This window comes from Camelus bactrianus, chromosome 17 (assembly GCF_048773025.1).
Source record: "Camelus bactrianus isolate YW-2024 breed Bactrian camel chromosome 17, ASM4877302v1, whole genome shotgun sequence".
Taxonomy (NCBI): Eukaryota; Metazoa; Chordata; class Mammalia; order Artiodactyla; family Camelidae; genus Camelus; species Camelus bactrianus.
In genome coordinates, this window is record NC_133555.1 from 6521464 (window position 1) to 6545828 (window position 24365).

General features: G+C 36.6%; 2 protein-coding genes across 6 annotated transcripts in view; one reads left to right on the plus strand and one right to left on the minus strand.

Moving 5' to 3' along the window:
• Window positions 1-1520: 1520 nt before the first annotated feature.
• Window positions 1521-22783, minus strand: THUMPD3 (THUMP domain 3 tRNA guanosine methyltransferase). 4 transcript variants are annotated; one of them, XM_045515279.2, is made up of 10 exons: window positions 22697-22783; window positions 21095-21381; window positions 19903-19980; window positions 13050-13526; window positions 11026-11156; window positions 8735-8804; window positions 6385-6500; window positions 3395-3505; window positions 2629-2752; window positions 1521-2461 (listed from the first exon to the last, which is right to left on the minus strand). In XM_045515279.2, the coding sequence occupies exons 2-10, from the start codon at window positions 21347-21349 to the stop codon at window positions 2312-2314; spliced, it is 1512 nt and encodes a 503-aa protein (XP_045371235.1). In that variant the 5' UTR covers window positions 21350-21381; window positions 22697-22783; the 3' UTR covers window positions 1521-2311. The 4 variants fall into 4 exon arrangements, with proteins under 4 accessions (XP_045371235.1, XP_010951281.1, XP_010951280.1 ...); XM_010952979.3 differs by having other exon boundaries at window positions 22680-22767; XM_010952978.3 differs by having other exon boundaries at window positions 22651-22761.
• SRGAP3 (SLIT-ROBO Rho GTPase activating protein 3) overlaps window positions 22726-24365 on the plus strand; it is a 288661-nt gene continuing 287021 nt past the window's right edge. The window contains exon 1 of one of the 2 annotated variants that reach the window (XM_074344421.1): window positions 22726-22858. The gene's annotated coding sequence lies outside the window, so the exon portion shown is untranslated. Of the gene's footprint in view, window positions 22992-24365 lie in introns of both variants that reach the window. The other variant, XM_074344420.1, reaches the window with a different exon arrangement.

Genomic DNA, 24365 nt, shown 5'->3' on the forward strand with positions numbered 1-24365 from the left:
TATAAACAAGGATAACTTAAAAATTAATTTGTAACATTTGGTATAGGAGAGACCTGTATATGGTGTTTCTTTGGAACTTAAAAAAAAAAAAAGTAACCAAAGTACAATAATTTGATTTTTTTTTTTTGTCCTAGAATTTTCAGACATATATTACCACATAACACCTCACTTGAACTTCGTGGAAAAGGCGCTGCTGAAAATGAGGATGCTTTACTTTTTCTATGCCTAGCTTACTAATTAATATTAAACACTTGCGGGCTTTATTGGACTTAGTACTGTACAGGCCTTTTAAAATACTTTTTTTTTCAGTCTCTAGCTTATCTTTTGGTCCTTACAGTAGAGACCTGAGCCACATTTGCCACTGATATGTCAGAATCTAAAGTTTTCTGAAAGTCTTAGTACTATTTTAAAAGAAATGTTTAAACAAGTGTTTCCCTCTCTTGTCACTAGTACATTGTCATTCTCTGGAAGATAACTATTTTCCTTTCCTTTGATTAAACTTACAAAATCTGTTTCAATGTTTTTTTCCCCTCTAAAATATACTGAATGTCTGGTCCATAACTCAGTCATCTTGTGTTCAGAATATTAGAGATTACCTTCTCCATCTTTTTACGTTCCCATGGTGCAGGAGGCCCACTTCAAAAGTTAAAAGCCAACATCACACAACGAGTAGGTGGCAGTGTCATATATCTCAGCTTTTATGAACCTTCATCTCAACTTCATTTCCTGTTCCTGTCACCAGGTTACAATACAATACTAAGGAGGAAGACGGTAAACGATTGCAAACAATGCCTGCTATATCATCTAAGTCAGTCTGTTCATATTTTTATGGTGGTTTTTAATAGGGCTCAAACTGATGGATCAAGCATAATTTGATATACTTAAAAATAGCCAATATGCAAAAATATCCATTTGTTCAACAAATAAATGTCCAAGTTGGCAGGTGCTGTGTCAGGTTAGGCACTTGGGAAGCAGTGGTGAAAACAGTCATGGTTCCTGTATTTTTCCAGTTCTGCGGATTGCTGACCAACACTTATTTAGAGGTCACAAGTGAAAGGTGGTTTTATGTTGAACCCATACTAATGCAACTGCATTCTGATGATGGTTAAAAACTCCCTTAAAAATGTCTTATTTCTAATTCCTTCTCAAGTGTGAGGTGGTATATCAGAGAAAGCAGAGTAGGACTGTTGGCTCTGCTGCAACTGTGAACTCTTCTTCCAAAGGAAAGAAGTACCATGTCCTTTTATTCTAAATGAGACATCAAAAGTTAATATGAATAGAACTATTCTATTACTAACATGACACTGAAAAATCTAGGCTGAATGCAGCGAGAAACTACAAAATAAACTGAATACTGTACAGAATTCCACATAAAACCCCAACTACTCTTTGTCCCAGAGAAGCACTGTTTTCACAAGGACTTAATGTTTAGGTTATTTCATTTTCCTGTTTTTGGGAGGGACTTTCTGCACCCGGAAAAGCAACTAAATATGAAAAGTGACTCAGAGAAGATAACAAAAGAACTTACATGAAGTTTTTAATTTAAAGATACATCAGTTTGTTCTCTAGTCCTTTTAGAAACCAACAAAAATACTTTGATGGGTTTATGTTTGACTTGCATCATCACCTTTGTGTACTGAAAGAAAAATAAAATTTCTTTAAATTTGGCTTGTTAGTTCCATACTTCATCTACCAGTGTATTTGCTGCTATTTACAAATAGAAGTGTCTTTAGTTCTCTGTATTAATCTGAATAACATGCATATTATAAGTTTTAAGGCAGATGGTAAACTTTCCTGTAGGCCTTGTGAGATTTCATCTTGTCATGGGACAAACAGTATTTTACAAAGTGTAACAATGCTTCATTCTTTAAAGTTGAGGTAAAGAACTTGAGCAACTAAACAGCAAAGCTGCACAGGCACTGGCATGTAACCTCATGCTCTCATTGTATTCTCTGCCTTCTGTCAGGTCAAGGTAACTTTCCACCTGCTTCTGTGGAACACAGGAACTGCAGTAAAGCCTGAAAATAAGATGTTCTAAACCCAAATCCCAGAGCACTGCAGGAGGCTTAGCATCTTTAAAGCTTTTTAAGAAAAGGAGTAATTGCCCAACTACTTCAAAACAGCTCTGAAAAAAAGCTCTGCTTTCTCAGAAGACTTATTCCATTCCATTCACACCTTTCTCTAACTAGGATGAAGAGCTTTAAACCAAACCACTTTTATTAATACTATTTTTCCTTTAAAGCAAGTTCTTCATGTTGACATATCCAGTGTTAGGAAGCACAAATACTATTAATCATCTTCATTTTTCGCATTACCAAGGAGATCTTTCTCCATCTTGTTCTGAAGGATGAACAAAAGGTTGAGGCGTACGTTTCAGAAGGTAGACTGCAGCATGAAGGCCCCCTATGTTCACCCAGACAGTATGCACCTTCCGCCATACATGTCCCATTCTGGATAATGCCTGTGTGCACACAAAAAGCATAAAGGTAATTAGCTGACAGCTACTGCTAGACCAGCCAGGGGTAAGTGCCAATAAGAAACACTAGAAGAAGAGAAAATACCCTCAAGTCTACTTAAAAAGATCTAAAAAACTGCCACAGGCTGGGTTTTTGAGCCAATGTACAACACCTGGATAAAGCATTTCTTGTCCTGAGTAAGAAGAACAGCTCGGCCTGTCCCCGGTCTACAGACACGGCTCATCTCTCGGAGGCAAGCTGGATAAAGGTTCCAGTTTCTCTTCTTGGAGCCCATCCTATAAAAGAAGGTCTGATGAGTCACTTAACTATTACAAAAGATAAGTATCTAGGACTATGAAATGAGAAGTTATTAAAAACACATTCTAATGCAATAAGAAAATCCCGAGGTATGAAAAATAGCTGCCTTTTAGAAGCCAGAGTTTTGCCATTACATGTCAACAAAATGAGTGATCAGATTTACTAAACAGCTCAGAATGTTGAAGGGGATGAACTGGTTATGGGAAAAAAAGTTTTGACAACTGTAATAGTTACATAAGTTGTCCTTTTAATGAGAATAAGCAGTCAAATTGTATAAACCAAACTAGTGATTAAAAAACTTTTTTCCTGAGAAACAACTGAGTTTTCCTTAACCTTTCTCTGAAGTACTTAATTCAACAATGGGCCAGAAAGTGGATGAACCTCCAGTGATGGTCAGGATCAAAATAAAGTGAATACGTTCCTGAGTTCTCAGAAAAAATAAAATGGGTGAATCTACCATATTATTACATTTCTTCAGTGAAAAACTGCTACGTCTGCTAAAAGAAATTGAAGATTTCTGACAGAATAAGCTAAAAGGAAATACAACAGATTTAGAATACAAGCGGGTACTAAACAAGAGAAGGAAAAACTCTTTAAAAAGAAAAAAAACCAAGTCCCACCTTTTACCAAATGGCATGTCTGTTACAATAATGTCCACAGAGCCAGTTCTTAATGGCAGATTGCAGATATCCCACTGAACAGTATCTATGGGCAAACCCCAGGACAGTTTGCTGTGGGGACAAAGGAAGGGTTGCTCAGTATATCCTGAAGAATGAAATAAAAAAAAAAAACTTTTTCCTAAAGAGACTGCTGTAAAATACAAAAAACTACTAAAATGATAACATCAACAACAACTCAATGAGAAGAAAATTTTAAAGTAGCAATGCAGGCAGAAAGCACAGGTCATAAGATAAAACTTTAATAATGGCAAAATCTGTAATGACAAATTTTGAAAATGGTTAAGATTGTTTTTCAAAAGATGTCTGTTTCATCTACAATTTAAGAAAAACAGATTAAGGGGAAAACATTGTAAAAAAGAACTGAAACAGACAACTTTGAAAATAGTGTTGAGGCAGTTAGTTACTGATGATGTAAAACATACACTGGAAAAAAAAACCCCACTAAATGATGAAGTAACACATCTGAAGAATAAAGCCTGGTAAATCTACATGGTAATAACAGGGGACCTAAAGAAAGAAATGTCTCAAATTAGGAAACATACAGGTATTGGTCTTAAGATTAAAAAGCATGTACCATACTAAAAAAACAAGATGGCAAAGAAAAAAAGATTTTAAAAAATGGATGACATATGACAGAATGAATAATAAATATAAATGATTTAAATCCTCCCCATTTAGGCAAAGCTACTGGTTTAAGAAACAGGCAATAATGCACAGGCTAAGAATTAAAGGCAAATCAAAGACTGAGCAGAAATTAAGTGCTGTAATATTGATATTTAATAAAGAAGAAAAAATGAAATGCAATAAAGGCAATGACTACACAATAGGAAAAAGAACAGATACCAAAAATATGATTATTAGAGTCACAGGCAGCAATGGCTGCAATAAAACAAAAAAAGCCAAAAAATATTAAAAATCAAGGTAAGATTGATAGTATAGGTTGAACAGACAAAAATTGAAGGTGCAGATGATGTGAAAAATAAGATATTCAGAAAACAAAAGAAATTTGTTTAAAAATATCAGGTTTCAAAAAAACCCTGGTCTTGTACTAAGCCTCAAGAAAATCTCAATAAATATGAAGCAAAATATACCATGAAAATTCATTCATCACAGTAAGATGTAAATAAATATGAAAATAAAAGCTTTCAACTAGTTATATACAAAAAAATGATCTAAACCCTTGGTCCTCAAAGCTGGGCCAGAGACCAGCAGCGTCAACAGCACCTGGAAGCCTGCCAGGACCTGCAGCCTGGCAGGGCCCGTCCTAAACCTACTGAATCAGAATCTATGCGTAGTTAACAGGTTCCCCAGGTGACTCATTTACACATTAAAGTTTGAAAAGCACTGTCCTGAACAACTAGATCAGAGAGACAAGTATATAACCAACTATTTAGAAAGTAACCAAAATAGAGAACTTGTCAAAATCTATAGGATATGGTCAACAGGAGTACTTAGCATAAAAGTCAACTCTAATAAAAACTTTTATTATTGAAAAGAAGACATTTGCAGCATGTAACTTAAGATTTTTAGAAAACAAATTTAAAACCTCAATAGAAAATAGGAATAAAAAAAAAAGCATGAGCATAAACCATAGAACAAATTGTATATGAGAGAACAAAACAAAGCACTGGCGATTCTAATCAAAAAAGGGAAAAAACCAAAATTAGCAAAGAAAAGAGGATAACCAATATACAGACATAAAATAGTATTAAGGCATATCATGTATAAATAATAAATATGAATATTTGTATACAAATATTTCTTAAAAACATAAACCTCACACTAAGGGTTATGAAGGTAGGTGTATGGCCAATCATGGGATATAATGACTTCCTGGGCTGCTGGATGTGGAGCACCTGTAAAACCTAGCAAATAGCATATTCCTGTCACTTTATAAGAGGAGACCAGAGAAACAATTTCATAATGAGACCTCTGGTAGGAAACTGTAGGCCAAGTGACATTTCAGCCAATTCTTCCCAAAGACAGCTGAGACTTTGAAAGAATGGTGAAAGGCTGGCACAGGTGGTGTCGTCAAATGTAATCTGTAGCAGTGGGCTAGGGCTTATTTTAACAAAGTATATCTTGGGTGGAAAAAAAAATTTCCCAGAGGGTAACAGGTTTTCAGTGCACAGATATCAAAGGGATACAGTTGTAGGACCTTGGGAAAGTCTGCTTGGAGAAGAGAAGATCTGGAAAGGTGGGATGTCGGTAGGGTGGGGGTGGGGGTAGCCCTTCAAATATCTGATGTCAATCATCATTGTGACTCAGAGGTAAGATTTTTCAAGTGGGAGACCCAAGTGGGAGAAAAAAGACCAGATCTGTAGAAGGAACAAGGAGATATTAAGGTCCCTAAAATATATAACTAGCACTCAAAGCTGTGCAAAGTGGAATCAATGGCCTTTGGAGATAGAGTCATTAGAAGTGTTTATACAGGCTGGAAGGCCATTGGTCAGGATCTCCTACAGGACATTTAAGCACTGTGGGGATGGCTTTCAGGTCTCTTCCAACTCTTGAGGTTTTTTTTAAAGTTCCAAATAATAGAGGAAAGGCTAAATAAACTATAGTATTTCTATACGATAGAATATTCTGCAGTTATTAAAAAATAAAAACAAAAAGTGTTTGAAAATTTACGAAATTAAAATGAATATACATTTTAACACTATGTGGGAAAAAAGATATATGAATAAGGAAAGAAAAAGACAGAAATAAAAATAGATGCATTAGGGTGGAGGAAATTATAGTTGAATTAAAAATATTTTTAAAATATAAATTATCTTCAATAAAGTTAAATTTTAAATGGAGTCACAATATATTCATTTTGGCTATAATGATGTCACGATGCACTATGTGTATTAATTCATAAAGTTAATATGAAAAGTGATTATCTAAGTCTAAAAGATGCTGCAAAACTTTTAAGTAAAATTTTTTACCCTTCTTTAACTTGGCTCTTGGTCAATAAAGATGAGATGTTGTTTGCTGCTCTATTCACAGCCAATGGATTATTATCACCAGCAATATGGTAACAGTTAGACCATTCTGTAGCCCCCTAAAAGGCGAGAGTATGTATTAAAACAGAAGTAGCAAACTGCCAAAAGAAGACTGATTAAAAGTAAAATTATTTCAATCACTTGTCAATAAACAAGACAATCCAACCCAATAATCCAATGCTTTTCTGAAGTGGCAAAACACTGCATGTTGTCAATTTTGCTTGAAATGCCCTCCTGTTCTTTTCTTTGTTGAACTCTTACTCATTTGTTCAAGATCGAGCTCAAATGTCATGCCCTCTGTGACATCAACCCCAACTCTCCAAGCTGTCTCTCACTTGCCCACTTGTATCTGCCACTTAATTTTCTTTTTAATGATTTCTATACCTGTCTGCCGCTCAACGAATCTGGGAACTCCTTAAGGACTCCTGGCATTTTGTTCACTCCCTCACCCAGAAGTGTCTGGCACACAGTAAGCATTACAGACCTTAAATACAAATGTAGTTTGGAAAACTTCACCAAATCAAAGTGACTAACCTCTGCCCTTTTGTGATTATTGGATTTCATAATCTGATAAATTGGAATATTTGAGAATTCAAAATAAAATACAATCTCCAGTCTATAGGCTTTTGAATGATCATATTCTTCAGATTTTGTAATTTCTTTTGCCCAGAACCTTGAGGGTGATGGAGAGGGGATGATGCAGAATTTAATGTAAGCCTTGCAGATGATTCCGATTCCCCAACCTTCATTTTTTTTCTTCTAAAGATACTTAAGATTTTCAGCCCCTGAAAGAGATGGGTTTTGTAGAACTTCCAAGTTTTAAAGGGAGTATTCTAAATCAAGTCCTTTATACTTTGCGGAACAAATCTATATCTATATCATCAATTCCTTTCATAGTTTCATTCATTTCAATCATATATCAACTTAGGTTTTTCTATATTGACATCCTCATGTCCACCCCTACATAGAAATGTCTCAAACATTGTCTCTTTTTTTTTTTTTTTTTTGGAGCAGAGAAAGGTTTATTGCGGGGCTGAGCAAGGAGGATGGGATGGCTCATGCCCAAGAAAACGCCAAACTCTCAAACACTGTCTTTTTTATCTTTTGTTGTTGTTGTTGTTGTTGTTAGGAGCTCTTCTGGACTCTCTCTAGCTCTGTTGTATATTTCTTGACATGCAGTGACCCTCCCTGCCATTCTAGACATAGACACGTCGTGAGTTAATGCTAGAGAACACTCTTTGCTTTGTTGCCAGAATTCTTCTTGACAACAACTGAGTTTTCTCTGTGTGGCTCTTTAGCCAGCGTAAATTTCTCTAGCTGACAGTAAGAGAAAAGAGTGGTCATCTAGAGTACTATGATTTCCTTCTGGGGTTTTAATTCCCAGATAACAGATGTCATTTTCTAATTGCACTGCAGATTATTTTTCCTTTCGTGCGTTGCTCTGGACTTGCTCATCTATCCAGTTTCTGCTCACTCAAAGAATCTGTGGTGGGGGAAGGGGAACAGCTCAGTGGTAGAGTGCATGTTAGCATGCAGGAGGTGGTGGGTTCAAGCCCCAGAACTTCCATTAAAAAAAAAAAATTTGTGGTGACTCCCATTGGCTTTAGTTATACTATATGTAAGAACTTACAGTATTCACAAATATAAGCAATTTTAGTGGGAGTGACCTCTTCTAAATTATTTATTATAAAAGTATAGATAATAATGAGTGAATAATACTGATTCAAGGAGACTCTCCTGTTAAATGTTCTCCACTTAGAAAATGCCTTTCTATTTCTTGCTTTGCTTTAGGAAGTTTTTGAATCCTCTCAATGTCATACTTTCGGAAAACCTTGTAACTTTGCTAGACTTCCTAAAAAATCTAAATAATGTTCATAGGTTTCCCCATCTTCCAACTATACTTACTCCCTCAAGAAGCTAAGTGGATTAAGACGCATACTTTCACTTTACAGGGATGAAACTTCTCCAGTTGATGCCTATGCCTTCAGTTACCTTTTCTGTTCAACTCTACCAGTTTCTCTGTTTCGAAACGGGACTTACCAGTTTGTGATTCTCAGCCTCTCCTGTAATCCACTGAATATACATGACTAACAATCTAAATCTAGTCCTTGGCTATTTGTAATCAGTGGTTACATCCTTATCACAAAAGTTCCAGCTTTACTAATGTAATTCACTCAAAACTTGTGGGTCCACTGACCCAACCTTGGTGATTTCATGTCTAATCTGCCCATTAGTTCTAGAACATTCTGGACCTATCACTTACTTATCTAAAAAGCTGAAGAAAAGTTATTACCTCGATTGGTATCGCCCCGGTTCCACACATCGGATCAACTATTATATCAGTAGGCTGAGGAGCACAGAGCCTAGAGAAGAAAACAGCCTATGTGAACAGACTTCAACAGCCAAGACTTCCACAATGACTATTCCTGAAGCTGTAAGATTAAAGGCTTGTTATGCTGTCATGAAGAAACACCAATCAATATTTATTTAAAAAATCAATTTGTAATTACATGTTGACTCTAAATCCGGGCACTTAAAAAAACAAAACAAAACATTACATGTAACTAAAAGTCCCCTTTGACTATCATCCAAAATCCCATTTCACTCCCAAATGGAATTTAGTTTCTAGATCTTTCAAAATATGTGTGTGTGATTATATATACCTTTAGAAAATAGAAGTTATTTTGTATATAAACCTGTAGTGGTTACATTAAAAAAAAAACTCAAACGTGCTTCAAGCAAAACATTTATCAGTATAAGTTTACTGGCAATTATTAATTCAGTATTCCTTTCCCTACTAATTTAATTTTAAAGATAATAAACTGGATATAAAATAACTGCTTTACTTTGAGCACTTAGTATTTGCCAGGCATGGATTTAAGCTCTTTGCCTGCATTATCTTTTTTAATCCTCTTAACAACCTTGTGAGATAGTTTACTATTTTATTCTCATTTACAGATAAGCTGACCAAACCTGTCTGTGGACACACAGCTAATGGGTGACAGAGTCAGGATTAGCATTATTGTTAGTGACTTAAATGTTACCTCGTCTATGAAGCATCCCCTCCTCAGACAGGTGGCAAGGTTTATCCTTCCTTCTTTTGTTCTGCTAATCTTTCCTCTATTATGGTATTTATCACATGTAAAGTAATTATTTATCTCCCTCACAAAACTGAGATTCCTAGGGACTGACACTGGGTTCATACTGCAATACCTGTCCAGCCCTACTTCCTTGTTCCTACCTCTCAACACATGGGGCAACAGGATCCTTGGCAACCCTCCTGGTAGTAAGCAATCCCGTACTCCCAGCCATTGCTGCTGGGTCTGGGTGAACACGACTGAAACTATGTCAATCAGATTCTCTTCCAAGACTTGGGAATGAAGAGCTAGAAGCCCTAGGTGGTATGGGGCTGGCTGGTTATATGAAATTGCAAGTATATAAATTTAGGTGAGGGACAGCCATCTACACAGAAGAGCAGAGACAAGAGCCTACAGACTTCCAGAGGAGGTAAAAGTGACTGTCTAGACCTCTGGTGCTTTTCCAAGACCTGGTTCCTACCCTTCTTGAGACAAAGCTTTCAGTTTTTCTGTGGATTCCCAAAGGTTTCTCAGTATCTTTCCAATATTTCCCCCTCCCACATAATCATCAATTTTTTTTATCTTAAACTAGCTTACTTAGGGTTCTGATAGTTGCACCCAAAATAACTCCTTATTCCTGGCTCCTACCATAATGCCTGGCAGTAGATAATAGATGTTTGTTAAATGAATGAAGACTAGGAGCTCTTCCTTCATCAAATGGGCCCAGTTTTCTATGATTGTCATTGAATTAACAGGTTTCACATGTGTTGAACTGCGCCTCCATGGGTAAGCAGAGTAAAAGAGGAAGCAAAGATTATAAGAAAAGGAAATGCAATTAACTACCAGGATATGCCAGGCACTGTATGTAACAGGTATATTGCATATGTTTCTGCATTTACTCCTCACTAATAATCCTTTAAGTCTCACCTCAAACCCATTTTGCAGTCTGGAAAAAGAAACTAGAGAAGACAACTTGTCATGGTGGAAAGAAACAACTAATCAAAGGGAAAAGGGCAAAGGAGAAAGAAAGCTAGGTCTTGCTCTTGGAAAAGTGGGAAATTCCAAGATGATTCCTGGGTTCCTGTGAGTATAAAATTTTAAAATATGAGTAAAAGCTCTCTGTGTCCATTTATACATGATACACATTAAAAAAAACTCTGCTTTCATCTGCTTCACTGCACAGAGATGAAACAAAGCCAAATCTGTTCTGTTCTCCAACATGCAATGCAGTATATCCTTTCTGAACAAATGTGGCAACCACATTCAAGCGGCAGATGAAAACTATCATTCCCATTTTAAAATCAAGAAAATTGAGATAGTAATTAAGTGATATTTTCAGGATCACAAGGAATCAACACTAGAGGCAAAGGAAAGAAAGAGATCTTTAGCTTTGTATCCTGTTCACTAAATTCCAATACAGTAACTCACAAAAAACTAAAGTATGTTCTGAAGGGAAAATTCAAACCAAGGTGTCACTTTGATCTAGAGGGCAAACCCTTTCTCTTACCTGAGCATCCCATAAGCAAGAGTAGATCTAAGAGTTGTAGGCCCAAAATGTGTGATGTTTCTTCGATGCAGACTTTCTTCTGTCAATGCAATGCCTACAACAATTTCATTATCATGGATATTCAAAAGAACCTATGAAACAGAATAAAATAGTTTTAGGATTGTTCAAACTGTACTTATTACTAAGATTTTAAAATTTGAGGCTCTACCAATTTTTTTTTTTTTTACTTTATTACTAAGGTGTGCTTTGCATACAGTAAAGGGCACAAATCTTGCAACGCAGTGAATTTTTACCTATACATACACTGTGTAACCACCACCCAGATAAAGATATACAGTTTTTCTAGCCTTCTCAGTCAATACCAACCCAAAATAATCATTAATCTGACCACTACCAAATTAGTTTTATTTTTTTGAACTTCATATAAATGATATCATATAGTACATACTACTTTAAAATTTTTAAATCTATTTTATTCTCTTTTTAATTCACCAGATTCAAAAGTTAGCTATCACCAGATTTCCCCTGAATTTTTATAACAGAAACACATTTTGAAGGTTCATAGGTTTTTAATACACATTTTTTTGAATTAACTTTTTTGGAAAAAAATCCAAACATATAGAAATGCAAACAAGAACAGTGGCACAAGGAACTCCCAAAGTATGCCCTTCACTTAGATTAACCAGCTGTTAACGCTGTACCACATCTGCTTTATCTCCTAGTATTTTCTTAGTACTTTTTAAAACTTGACTCACTGAAGTAATGTCTGTGAAATAATGGTTTTTTTTTCTCTTGGTCCTAACTATAGTTTTTCTAACACATAGTTAAATATAAACTACTCAAATAAAAATAAAAGTAAAAATAAAGTATATTTTTTCCTCCATATAAAATTTCCTCATGATGATCTTAACAGCAGCAGCAGCAGCTGACACTTGCTTAGCTATACACAAACCACTGTTCCACAGACTTTGTATTCATTACCTCATTTCATATCCACACCCTCAGAGCTAGGTATTATTATCTTCCTTTTATAGATGAGAAGATTAAAGCCCAAAGACGTCAGCTACTTGCCCGAAGTCATACAGCTCATAAGCTGGGATTGGAACCCACGCAGTACAGCTCCGGAGTCTGTCCTCTGATCCCCCTTGCTAACTTTTGGACATCACTGTTCTAGTTAGCCTATTCATTCTCATAACAGCTGTTATGAGAAAAGAAAAAAGGAGTGGGGAATTGTTTTTCTGATTTGATATGCCAAAAAAATTAAAAAGTTACAGAGAGAATAAGTGACTTGCCCTGGATCTAAGTGTCCCCAAAGCAACAGTAAATGACTTCTTCATCAAAATGTCAGCAGCTAGGGGCCTTTTAAGCTGTCAGAGATGGACAGACCAGTTAGTATGGGCTGCATGTGAATCACCCGCATAGCAGAAGACTGCGACCAAGGAGAGTAAGCATGCTAAAAAGACGTATCTGGGTTTGGGAATCTAGCAGAGTTTAAGAAAGAGGAGAGCTGGCTCTAGGATGAGTATTTGCAATGATGGCCTGATTTTAGAAGGTCAAGGTTTCTTTCAAAAAGGTACTCCTCTTTAGTTGCAAAACTGCAACCAAGACACATAGAAACAAAACAGTTTTAATTCTGTTGAATTTTATAGCTTGAAAATCCACATAATGTTGTAAAAAGCACTATACTAGAAATTAGAAAAATCAAGTCTTAATAGTCCCCACCTATTGAGCACATAGTATAGACCAGGTATCACACCAGACATTGAAAATGTATTATCTCATTCAACCTTTAGGACACACTTAAAGGCATAAACTATTACTGGCTGTATTTGAAACAGAGGCTCAGAGGGAATAGGGAGTCAAAATCTGGATCTAGATCCATCTCCTTAGCCCATGCTGTTGTTAATGATACTATATTAGCTTTGTGACCTCAGTTTATTTGTCCATAGGATTGGGTTAGTCTTGAAAATTCTGCAGATTTATGACAGCCTTCTTGAATCATCACAATCAGAGCCGGCACTTACCTCCACATCAAAGTTGGTCATGTCAGCCTTCCACTTAAAATAATCTTGAACAGCACCCCCAAAATCTCTTGCTGCCTCATTTGAGGAAAAGCAATGTTTCTCTCCTGCCCTGTTACATGTGACTCTAAACTTTAGCAATTCAGGATCAGTGTCTTCTCTTGAGCTTTCATCAGTCTCCTCTTTGCAAGATGCCAAATCATCACCTACTAATGTTGATATCTCTTCTTTGATGGCTGGATTCTCGTAATAGTCTAAGATCTGTGAATCTAAGACATTGCTGGTGAACTCTTTTTTAACATCTCTCTCATCTGTTTTGTCTCCTTGTCCATTATCAGTCTTCTCTTTACTTGAATTCTGAGTTATCTTTTTGCGCTTTGTTTTTTTTTTCTTGAAACTGGTGTTAATTTTCCATATTTTTAAAGGGTCTGACCATGGAAGCTTCCCAGCCAATTCTTCAAAATCCTTTAGAACTTCTTCCTATAAAAGACAGAGAATGAAATCCATTCATCTTATTCATTTCTCACCACTCTTACTGAACAAATAAACCCCTACTCTGCCTAAAGATTACATTAACTGTTATGGTGGGGGAGATAGGAGTGCAGAACAAAAGGGTAAATACTACAGTGCCTGCAATTGAGGAAATTAAAGTCTCACTGTTAGTTAAGATTTATACAAATTAAGGTTGGGGGTGAATAGCTCAGCAGTAGAGTGCATGCTTAGCATGCACGAGGTCCTGAGTTCAATCGCCAGTACCTCCATTAGAAAAATAAATAAATAAATAATAAACCTAATTGCCTCCCCCTCCGAAAGTTAAAAAAAAAAAATTTTAAGTTGATACAAATTAAGCCACTGAAGAATCATACAATGGTAGATCAGAAACTAGACTTCAAGATTAAAACATAAGCAAATAAACTATTAACAGTGGTCCCTGAGGGGAAGTGGGTGGATGAAAGACGGGAGGGAGGGCAACTTAACTTTCACTGATGGACTTCCTTTTGAATTTTGTTCTGTATATACATATTAACTTATTTTGGAAGTAGTATTTTTAAAAAGAGAAAAACCAAACCTTAAGCAGTTAAAAATGTATTTATCCAATTTCTAAATAGTATCTACAGTCATCTTTTAAAAAGTGAATCTGATCATGCCCCTCCCTTGCCTAAAGCCCCACTATACCCCTCCAAATTTAAATTCCTTAAAAAGCCTGACTCCTGCCTATTTCTCTTACGTCACTTCAGGATCATTGTCTCCCTAGCTTCCTACCTATGCTTGGGAGATACTTGCTTCACAAGGCCTTTTTACATTGCTGGCTTCCTTCTTACTGTTTAATAGCAATTTAAAAGGCATATCCTCTGAGACACCTGCTCTACTTAAAGTAGTCCTCTCAAGCCATTCTTTTCCCACTTTATTTTCATTACAGAGCTTAGCATTATCTAAAGTTACCAGGTTTATTTTTTTAAACTGTTTTGTCCAGCTATTTCATTTTCTAATTTTTATTTATTTTAAACTTTTATTTATTTTTTTCATTTTTTTGAGGGGGAGAGGTAATTAGGTTTATTCATTTTTTTAATAGAGGTACTGGGGATTGAACCCAGGACCTCAGGCATGTGAGGCATGCTATCTACCACTGAGCTATACTCTTACCCCCTAAAGTTAGTAGGTTTATGTATTGTTCACTATCAAGGTTCCTCCTGGGAGGTAAGGGCCTTATCTGTCTTGACCACTGCTATAAGCCACAGATCTAGAGCAGCACAATCTGGCATATAAAAGGTGCTCAGTAAACAGCTAATGGATTAAAATGTGGTTAAATGTTGAAATGAGTGGTACACAGCTGTGCTGTCCAATTCAACAGCCACTAGTCACATACAGGTATTGAAATTTAAATGAATTAAATTTAATTAAAAACTAAAAACTCAGTTTCTCAGTCACATTAGCCACACTTCACATTCTAATGCTAGTGGCTACCAATGCAAATGCAGAACATTTCCATCAGAAAGTTCTGTTGCAGAGCGCTGGCACAGACAGTATGTATTACTGAAGATCAAGGCAGAAAGATCAGTGCGGACTGATGGGACTGAGACTTGAAATGGAAGTAAGTGAAGGCTTTTATATTACTTGGAACCTGATGAAATAATGGTAATTTAAGGTTGGGCAAATACAATTCTATTTACAAATAATTTCCCTATAAAATGCACCTACAGGACTTATAGGTTTAAGATGGTGGGATAACACTGTTACAGCCCGCCCCCACCCCCCTTTTAACTTCAGAAACCATCCTAAAAGAAAAGAACAACAGAAATACCAACTCTATCCTAACAGAATCTACATTATTATAACTGTAACCTTGAACCATAACATAAGAATTCTAAGACAAGAATTCCCAGGTGCGGTGAAGGTCAAGCAGAGGTGCAGAAGACAAGAAAGGCAGAATACCTACAGAGCTCAGACAAAGGGTGCAGCAGTCTGCAAAGTAGGAGCAAATACACTCTACTTTGGAACAGCAGGGAAGAAGTATATGCACTGAGAGGGAGCTTCCAGGATCTCATTTGTACCAAGGAGAGGAGAGAAATGGAGGTTGAACAAGGAATCTCACAGACAGGCTCTATTTGCTGGACAGAGTAGAGTTGGGGAGAGACACTCTACATGGTGAATAACCCCACAGCTGCTGATCCCTCCAGGCTAAGGAGAAGTAATGATTAAAAGAACTCATTAAATGGTACGGAAATTATACCTCAATAAAGCTATTTAAAAAAAGAAGGAAGAGGAGAACTCAATCATCCACAGCCTTTTGCCAGAAGGAACTTCACAGTGAACCAGGGGGGCTTCTTGCTGGCCCGGAACAGTTCCTGAACCTCCTATAAACAGTAGGCCCAACAGGAACTCCCTCATTCAAAGATGAGCAATTATCAAAAGTTATCAGTACAAGATTTATATGAACAGAAAAACACAAGAAAGGGACAGAAAAACAAATTAGCAGCCAAAATCCAGTGACCAGGAAGAGCAGTTGAAAACTGATCAAATATATTGACATGACATCAAAAAATGTAACAAGGAAATACTTCTGCAATATAAGAGCTCAAAGCAGAGATAGAAAAGCAGAAAGAAGATGAGGTGAGCCACCAGAAGATGAAATAGAAGCTTGTAGAGTTCAAAGACAAAGTGGAATAAGAAAATAAAACCAATGCAAAAATGATGACCATATTGAAAGCACCAAATATAAAAGCCACTGCTGAAAACACAGTAAGGGATGTGAAGCAAAGCAAAGCAAATACAATAAAAATAAGCAAAAACTGTCACAAGTTTAGAGAGAAAAAGATAAAACATGAAAGATAGTTAAAAGAGATCTTACATATGTATAACTGGTTTATACCTGAAGAAGGGATTTTAAAAATCTACTTTAAAATTATTTTTTAAAAAGTTAACTCAAAACTTTCAAGAAATATAAGGGAATATGAATTTCTCTATAGACTGACATGTCTCAACCAAGAATTATCAACAAGGAGGCAAATCCTGGTGAACTTATTAGACTTCAAATATTAAAAAAAAAATCATCTAGGCATCAAGCAAAAATAGGAAGAAAGCAACAAATACGGGGGAAAAAATAACAGGATGCCTTCAGAATTTTCCATGGCAACATTTCATGCTGGAAAAGAATGAACACTGCCTATGATATTCTTAAGGAAGGAAAATGTGACTCCAAATTTTAAACTTGAACTATGAATCAAATACAAAGGTGAAAGACAAACATTTATGAACTCATGCTATTCAAGAGATACAAACTATAAGAAAAGGACAGGTGGTGTGCCTATCATCAGTTTAACTGTAGGACTAAAATGAAAACAAATACAGGGGTTATGCCTGCAAAGCAAAATGTAAATGTTACAAACTAGCATGTAGTTGAAAGGGAGAGGTAATAAAAAGTAGAAAGTAATTTAACATGCTGATACCCTCTTCTCTTATACCTTGGGGTCAAAAGATAGAACGTAAAGCTGATTTTTAAAGAACTATATTTAAAGGATTTAAAGGCATATGGGTCAACACTAAGAAAAATAATAAAACTGGAAGGTGGGGGGAGGGTATAGCTCAAGTGGTAGACTGCGTGCTTAGCATGCACGAGGTCCTGGGTTCTATCCCCAGTACCTCCACTGAAAAACGAAATAAGTAAACCTAATTACCTCCCCACTGCAAAAAATTTTTTTTAAAAATTAAAAAAATTAAAAAGAAGGTGAAAGGGAAGGTGGAGAGATGTAGAATATATGCCAATTTCATCACTGCTTTTAGTAGAGGTTCAAAAAATATGGTATAAATATAAAGGTAACAGCTGTATTTATAAAGGTAACAGCTAGAGAACAAAAACGAACCTTCCAAATATTTTAAAACACATGCATGTGGAAAAAGCCAGGAAAATACATAACAAATTTTGAAAAAGAAAGCAGAATGTAACATAAATGTGACAGAACCAAGACCAAACATTTCTGTCATATCAATAAGTATCAATGGAATAAACTTATCAAACAGAAAAATGCCCCTCAGATTGCATATGGATAAGGATATACATGGGCCACATAGGTGTGTGTGAAAAATCCTAATATCCTAAAATGGGACCAATTATATTGTGATGCAGTCAAATCCAACAATGATATTGGCATGATTTCCAAGATACATGAGGAAAAAAAAACAGCACAGAATAGTATGTAAGGAATACTTCCACTTGTGTAAACATGTAAATAAAATACACATATTCATAAAATACCTCTAGAAGGACATCCAAGAAATTGGTAATAGCTGTTGCCTCCAAAGAGGGAAATGCATTGGATGGGGATATAGGAACACTTTTCACTGTATGTTCTTTCAATCTTTACAATTTTGCTCTAAGTACATATATTTAACTAGTTAAAAAAAAAACACCATATAAATTGCAGATGTTAGCTTTAAAAAAAAACCAGGCTAATAAATTCACGATATCATCTGAATATTTAAAAACAAGAGAAACCACTAAAATGCTTAAACTAACAGATGTTTATAAGACATAAGAAAGTATAATGCAACAAAGAATAAAACTGATGGTCAACAGGATAAAAACTAAAAGGAAATGTTTTAAAACAGGATTTTAGTTGAGGCATGTTGCATTTTAAGTCCATCAAGTGAAGGGCTCAACAATTTTTCACTGTCATACACAAGAGAAGTTGCCCTTTGAAAATCTACCAAAGTCCTTGCTGCTCCTCTTTTGGGACCTCCACCAGCAACCTCTTTTGCAGTTACTTATCAGGCAACTCTGAAAACCTGGCTCTTAGAGAACCATTGCATATCAAATTCACCTCCACTTAGAGAGACCAAAAGCACTCAAAACAATACAAACTTTAGGAAGGCAAAAACATGGGCATTAAAGAAAATATTAACAATACTCTAGTCGGTTAGAGGCAAGAATTTAAGATGGAAATTTAAGATAGTTTTAAAAAACAACCTGTCAATATTTTTTCATGTATAATATTGGCTATTAAAGTTCTGACATACTTAACAGTAAAAATTGTCAGCAGCCTGCCTGTTACTTACTAGTTTCGTAGATACCATTTGGTTGGCAGTGCCTATCAGAAGGCTGAAGGGTTAGAGCACCAGTGTTGAAAGTTGCATTTTAAATTAATAAAATTATTATCTTATTTTCAGTCTGAATTCCTTTAGGTCTGGTTTTATTTTTTCTAGGTTGGGGGCTCACATCACTTTGATTAGTTTTTGAATAATGTTTTGGAAATCAACCTGTTGCCAATAAATCAAAATTAGAGAATTAGGCAGCACATCATAGTTTTAAAAAAACAGATTATTTCTAATATAGGCAATAACACTGATAGAAAAAAAAAGTTTTCAAGCATTTGACTCTGAAAACCAGACCAAAAAGCAATGTGGAAAAATACTAAAGCTTCACTGTGATCTATTTTCAGCCTTCAGCTTAGGCAGCATCTCAATATTTAGGAATCAGATGCTAAATACAAGTCGGGGACAAACTGTTGTCCTAACAACTGAAGGAGTATTTAGATATTATTTGGCTTTATTTCAAAAAACAAAGTTAAGAAGGCAGGGCAGAAGCAGAACGGTGAGGGACTGTTATTTGGACATGACACAAACTGTCACTTGTGCTTCCGTTCACAGTCTGGAACCAATTCTATTTTGAAACCATATATATCAGCAAAGCTCATTTAAGGTGTATATCTTTTGCAAGAAAGTCAAACAATTTGTTTTACTTCTTATAAATTGTGTTTTTCAATACTGATATTTATTTATTCTGCTATTTTTTCACCTTTTTAAAAAAATGGGGTATAATTAACATATATTATCTTAGTTTCAGGTATACCACATAAGGATTCAGTATTTGTATATACTGCAAAATAATCACTGCAATAAGTCTAGTTAACATCTTCACCATACATAGTTAAAAGTTATTTTTCTTGTGACGGGAAGTTTTAAGATCTACTCTCTTAGCAGCTTGCAAATATGAAATACAGTATTATTAACTAGTCACCGTGCTGTACATTACATCCTTAGGACTTACTTTACAACTGAAAGCTTATAACTTTTGACCTCCTTCATCCATTTCACCCATTCCCCACCCCCTGGAGTAATGATTTTTAAAAACAATTTTTGAGATGGATTGTCAACAAGTCTCTGGATTTTACCTCCATAAATATAATATATAATTATATTTATATATAATATAATATAACATAACATAATATAATAGCTTCCCAGTATTTTACATTATAAAAGCAGCAGTAATACTAAATGATACGCAGAATGTGAAAAGTCGAAATAATCTCTTTGGGAAGATGGCTGAAAATCAACTATCATGTTTGGGACAGCTCACCTTTGTTTCTTTGAACTGGTAATCTTTAAATTCCTGAACAACCACAAATAAGTTATCAAGTGATCTCAAACAATGAACCTGGGGAGGGAAAAAAATGTTAGAAACAAATTTCTGAGAAAGCTTTTGAGGCACACAAACTATCAACATTTAAAACATAAAAATTAGGTACAAAGATTTTAAAGCAGCTAATATCTATAATTCGTATTTAAATTTTTTCCCATCTCCCCAGACTCCCATCTTTTTGGTTACCCATCAGCTTACATTCTCCTAGAGGAGAAAGGAAAAAGGACAGATGGAAGGACAGGAGCTTGAAGTGTTATGTGGGCAACAAGGGTTTGGGAGAGAAGGGAAAGACAAAGACAGTCAAGTGGGGCTTTATACCCCACTCATGGCTCTCTGGGGTACACTGTATAACGCAGTGGTTAACAGCACAGCTTTAAAAAATGGGCACAGGCTTTGAGCTCCAGCTCTGTGATCACTAGCAAATTATTTATTTCTAAGCCTAATGATTATTGAGCATAATGATAGAGCCTGTCTTCACAAAACTGCTGAGGTTATTAACTAAAACCCTGGATGAAAAATACTTGCTGACCAATTCATTCCATAAATATGTACTGGGTGTCTACTATGTGCCAAACACTAAAAGTCTGGGAGATACTGACCAAGAAAACAAACATACAAAAAACAGACAAGAATCCATGCCCTCATGTTGCCTATGTGGTAATGAGACACAGCTTAACTTTTATTCTAGTGGGATGGCAGTTTGCTGACCTTTACTTCTCATCTTTAGTGATTCCTAATTACTTTTGAAAAAGAATTTCTTTGATACAGATAAAAAGAAAAATCTCTCCTTTTATGCTTTACCACTGAAGTCTAAACTTCAGCTAGATGCTAAAGTAAATAAATTCCAAGATGTGTAGCAGATGCTAAGAATTTCTTCATAAGTCACACAGGATTCTTTCTGGTGAATTCATCCTTGGGAAATATTAAGATCACTCCTAAAAAATATAGCAAACCTACTAGTAAAACTTACAAATCAGCACCTAATGGAAAATGTAGTAATACTTTGAAGTCACCTCATTTGGGGCAGAGTAAAGAAAAGCAAAAAGGATTCCAGAGATGTCTATAAGCTAGAAAGTAACCATAAAGTGACCTATTTAGAAAACTATTTTAAATATTGCTTCATTCAAACCTGAGCCAGACTTTCCACTGAAATGTCAAAATATATCTTGCCCCGGTCTTTGCTGATTCTGCACGATGACCCCAATTTCTCTCTCACTTCATCTGCAGCTGTTTGCTCAAAACCAGTAGGCACAGTGGCTCCAATAGTGACATGGAGATGCTCGGACTCACTTCTGGGACCACTTTCTGTCACTTGTATAGCCCTCTGGTTCTCATGAAGGTTCACATCCAGGAGTTGGTTAGTGGTTTCTTCAACATCAGACATATTGGCAGTGATTCCAAGATCCCGAGTAGTCCCTTTAAAAGTAGTACAGAAAAGAAAAAGAAATAATGCCCAAACTTTATTACCTCTTATTTCAACTATAACTAAAAACATCTGCTTTGGAGGTCTGGCAGAACAAGGCAACACAAATGAATCAGTATTTACCAAAGATAAAAGGACTGAATAACATGGGAACAAAGTGCAGGATATAAAATATATTATTAAAGCAGCAATACAGATACTATGGAAGAAAAAGAGACAAACGAGTATTTCCACGGCATGCAATGTTTGGTTTGGAATCACCTATCTTGATAATAACCATCACGTAACTACAACAGTTAATTCCAAAACAGTGGCTGCTAAAGCATATTCAAAAACATTTCTGCAACTAGTCCTTTTTCAGCTAGCAGTTAAGAACATGGGGCTTTGGAATTTCAGACATTGGTTTGAATTCTTGCCCTCACCATTCATAGGCTGAATGACTGAAAACAAGTTTATTCCTCAATGCCTCAATTTCCTCATATGCAAAATGGGAACTGAATAATGCCTCTCTCCTACAGCTGTTTAAAGACTTAACTGAGTCTTTCAGGCCCATGATACTGCCAGGCCCATGATTAAAACTTGCTAATTAAGGATGTCTGTCTCCCTCCTTGAAGTGGATAGTTCTTCTTGCGTTAAAAAATGACAAACAGAACATCTACTATTCAGTGATCTCAAATATTTGAATGTCTCCGACAGGCTAGGCTCTGGGATCCATAAATGGGCATCAAGAGACATCTGTGAACTATCTTGAAACAGCAAGCCAAATTTCCTACATCCGAGCACTGGGAGGGGGCACGGTGTGGGAGGGGCTAGAGAGCTGGGAGGTGGAGATCAATAGCTCTCACCAGATTTTCAAAGGTTCTGCGACTCAAAACAACTTAAGTAAGCACAGAGAACCTACACTGTACTTGTTCCGTAAAGGCGACAGTGTCTAACACAAATAAAAGTCAATTCCTGCCATTACACACAGCTCAAGATTACTGTGATACGACCCCCATCTTCTAAATAAGGCAGCCAAAGCCCACGAAAGGACATATCCTGCCAAGGTCAGAGAGCCAACCAGTGGCGCAAGCTGAAACGGAACCCACGTTTTCCGACTCCACCCACAGGGCCCTAAAAACGGGAATTCCTGGGAGCAGGTGAAGCCCAGACATGTGGAGCGAGAAGGGCTCTGCCGTGGATCCGGCTAAAGGAAGCCCGTCGCCGGCCCGGGTCGCAAGACGAAGGTTGCCCCTCCCTCCCGAGGGTCAGCGGCGCCCCACCTGGCCACTCCCACCCGCCGCCCGGTTACCGGCCGCCAGCGCAGACCCTTCCGGCTCTGGGACCCCGCCGTTTCAGCGAGCTCGGGTCACGCCGCCGGAAGTGGCCCCGGCGCCCCGGAAACGGAAGTCTGGTGGCGGGATCACAACGGTTCGGAGCTTGAGGCGGGAGCCGGCGCAAAGTTGTGGTGGCAGGAATGTTTCTGTAAAGGTCTGTGCATGGTGGCGCCCAGTACTGGGTGGTCCACTCTTGCGGTTAGGGACAGGATCCTCTGCAAGCTGAGCCTGGAGAGCCGCGGGCCTCGTCGTCTGTCGTCGTAATAGCTAACTTTGTAGAGTACTGAGTAAGCGCTTCACATACGTCATTTCTTTTGTTTCAACAGCTCTTTCAAGTGCCAGGGGTCACCCCTCTTTTAAAGCCTGGGAAACTGAGTCTCAAAGAGGTTAAATATCTTGCCCCGGATTTCACATATAGCACTTTAGAGGCAGAGCTGAAATTTGAACCTGGATTATGTGACTCCAGAATTCTTGCTCTTAACATCTGAGCCAGTGTTGCTCAAACTAGTCCCCAAGTTGTACATTGCCTTTACTATTTTTGCCCAGCTGCACTGTTGTTTACTTAGCGTTTTTCTTTGAACATATGTTTTTAAACTTATTTTAGAAGGAAACTTTTACAAATCAACAACAAAAAGATAATGCAACTTAAAAATGAGCAAACGCTTGAATATTTCTCCTAACACGCATACTGTCAATAATCACATGGAAGGATGGTCAACAACACTAGTCATTAGGGAAATGCACTTTAAAACCATAGTGAGATACCTATTTGAGTGGCTAAATTTTTTTTAATGCACACTTCCAAGTTTCAGTCAGGATGTGGAGCAATGGAACACTTAAGACATTCCTGGTAGGAATGCAAAATGGTACAGTCACTTTGGAAAACAGTTTGTCCTTTCCTCAGAAAGTTAAACAGAATTACCATGTGACCCAGCATTTCTACTGGTAGGTGTGTACCTAAGAAAACTGGAAACAGATGTTCAAACAAAGACTTGTACATGAATATGCCTACCAGCATTATTTATAATAGCCAAAAAGTAAAAACAACTCACTCCCTCAGCTGACGAATAGGCAAACAAAAGTGCAATATTGTTCAGTCACTAAAAAAGGTAGGAAGTACTGAAACATGCTACAACATGGCTGAACCTTGAAAACATGCTAAGTGGAAAAGAAAAAAAAAAAACCCGGAAGACCATATATATGACTCCATTTGTATGAAATGTTTAGAATAGGCAAATACATAGAGACAGAGAGATTACTGCTTGTTTAGGCTGGGAGGAATGAGGACATTGAGGGGTGACAGATAAAGGGCATGGGGTTTCTTTTTGAGGTGTTGAGAATGTTCTGGAATTAGTAGTAATGGTTGCACAACATTGCAAATACACTAAGAAACATTGAATTGTACAGTTTAAGATACTTAAATTGATGACTTTTATGTAATGTGAATTTTAACTCAAAGGAAACTACTCTCATGGGAAACTCATCTGCAGTTTCCTTATATGCAAAATGATGCTTCTCTCATAAGAATTGTTGCAAGATTGTTATGAGATTACTGTGTTACCAGGCACATATTTAAAATAGATGGTTCCCTTAAAACTAAACACAAAGAAAACAAAACAGTTATTAGATTCTGGCCAGATAGTGTTCCCTACAACAGGCTC

What these genes read in the sequence shown, in the direction of transcription:
- THUMPD3 (XM_045515279.2), bottom strand. Translation starts at nt 21,349, where the DNA reads ATGTCTGATGTTGAAGAAACCACTAACCAACTCCTGGATGTGAACCTT. An exon ending in ACCAGTTCAAAGAAACAAAG is followed by an intron (nt 13,527 to 19,902) that starts GTGAGCTGTCCC and finishes TGTCTTTTATAG; the next exon opens with GAAGAAGTTCTAAAGGATTT. An exon ending in CCGGGGCGATACCAATCGAG is followed by an intron (nt 6,501 to 8,734) that starts GTAATAACTTTT and finishes CTCGCCTTTTAG; the next exon opens with GGGGCTACAGAATGGTCTAA.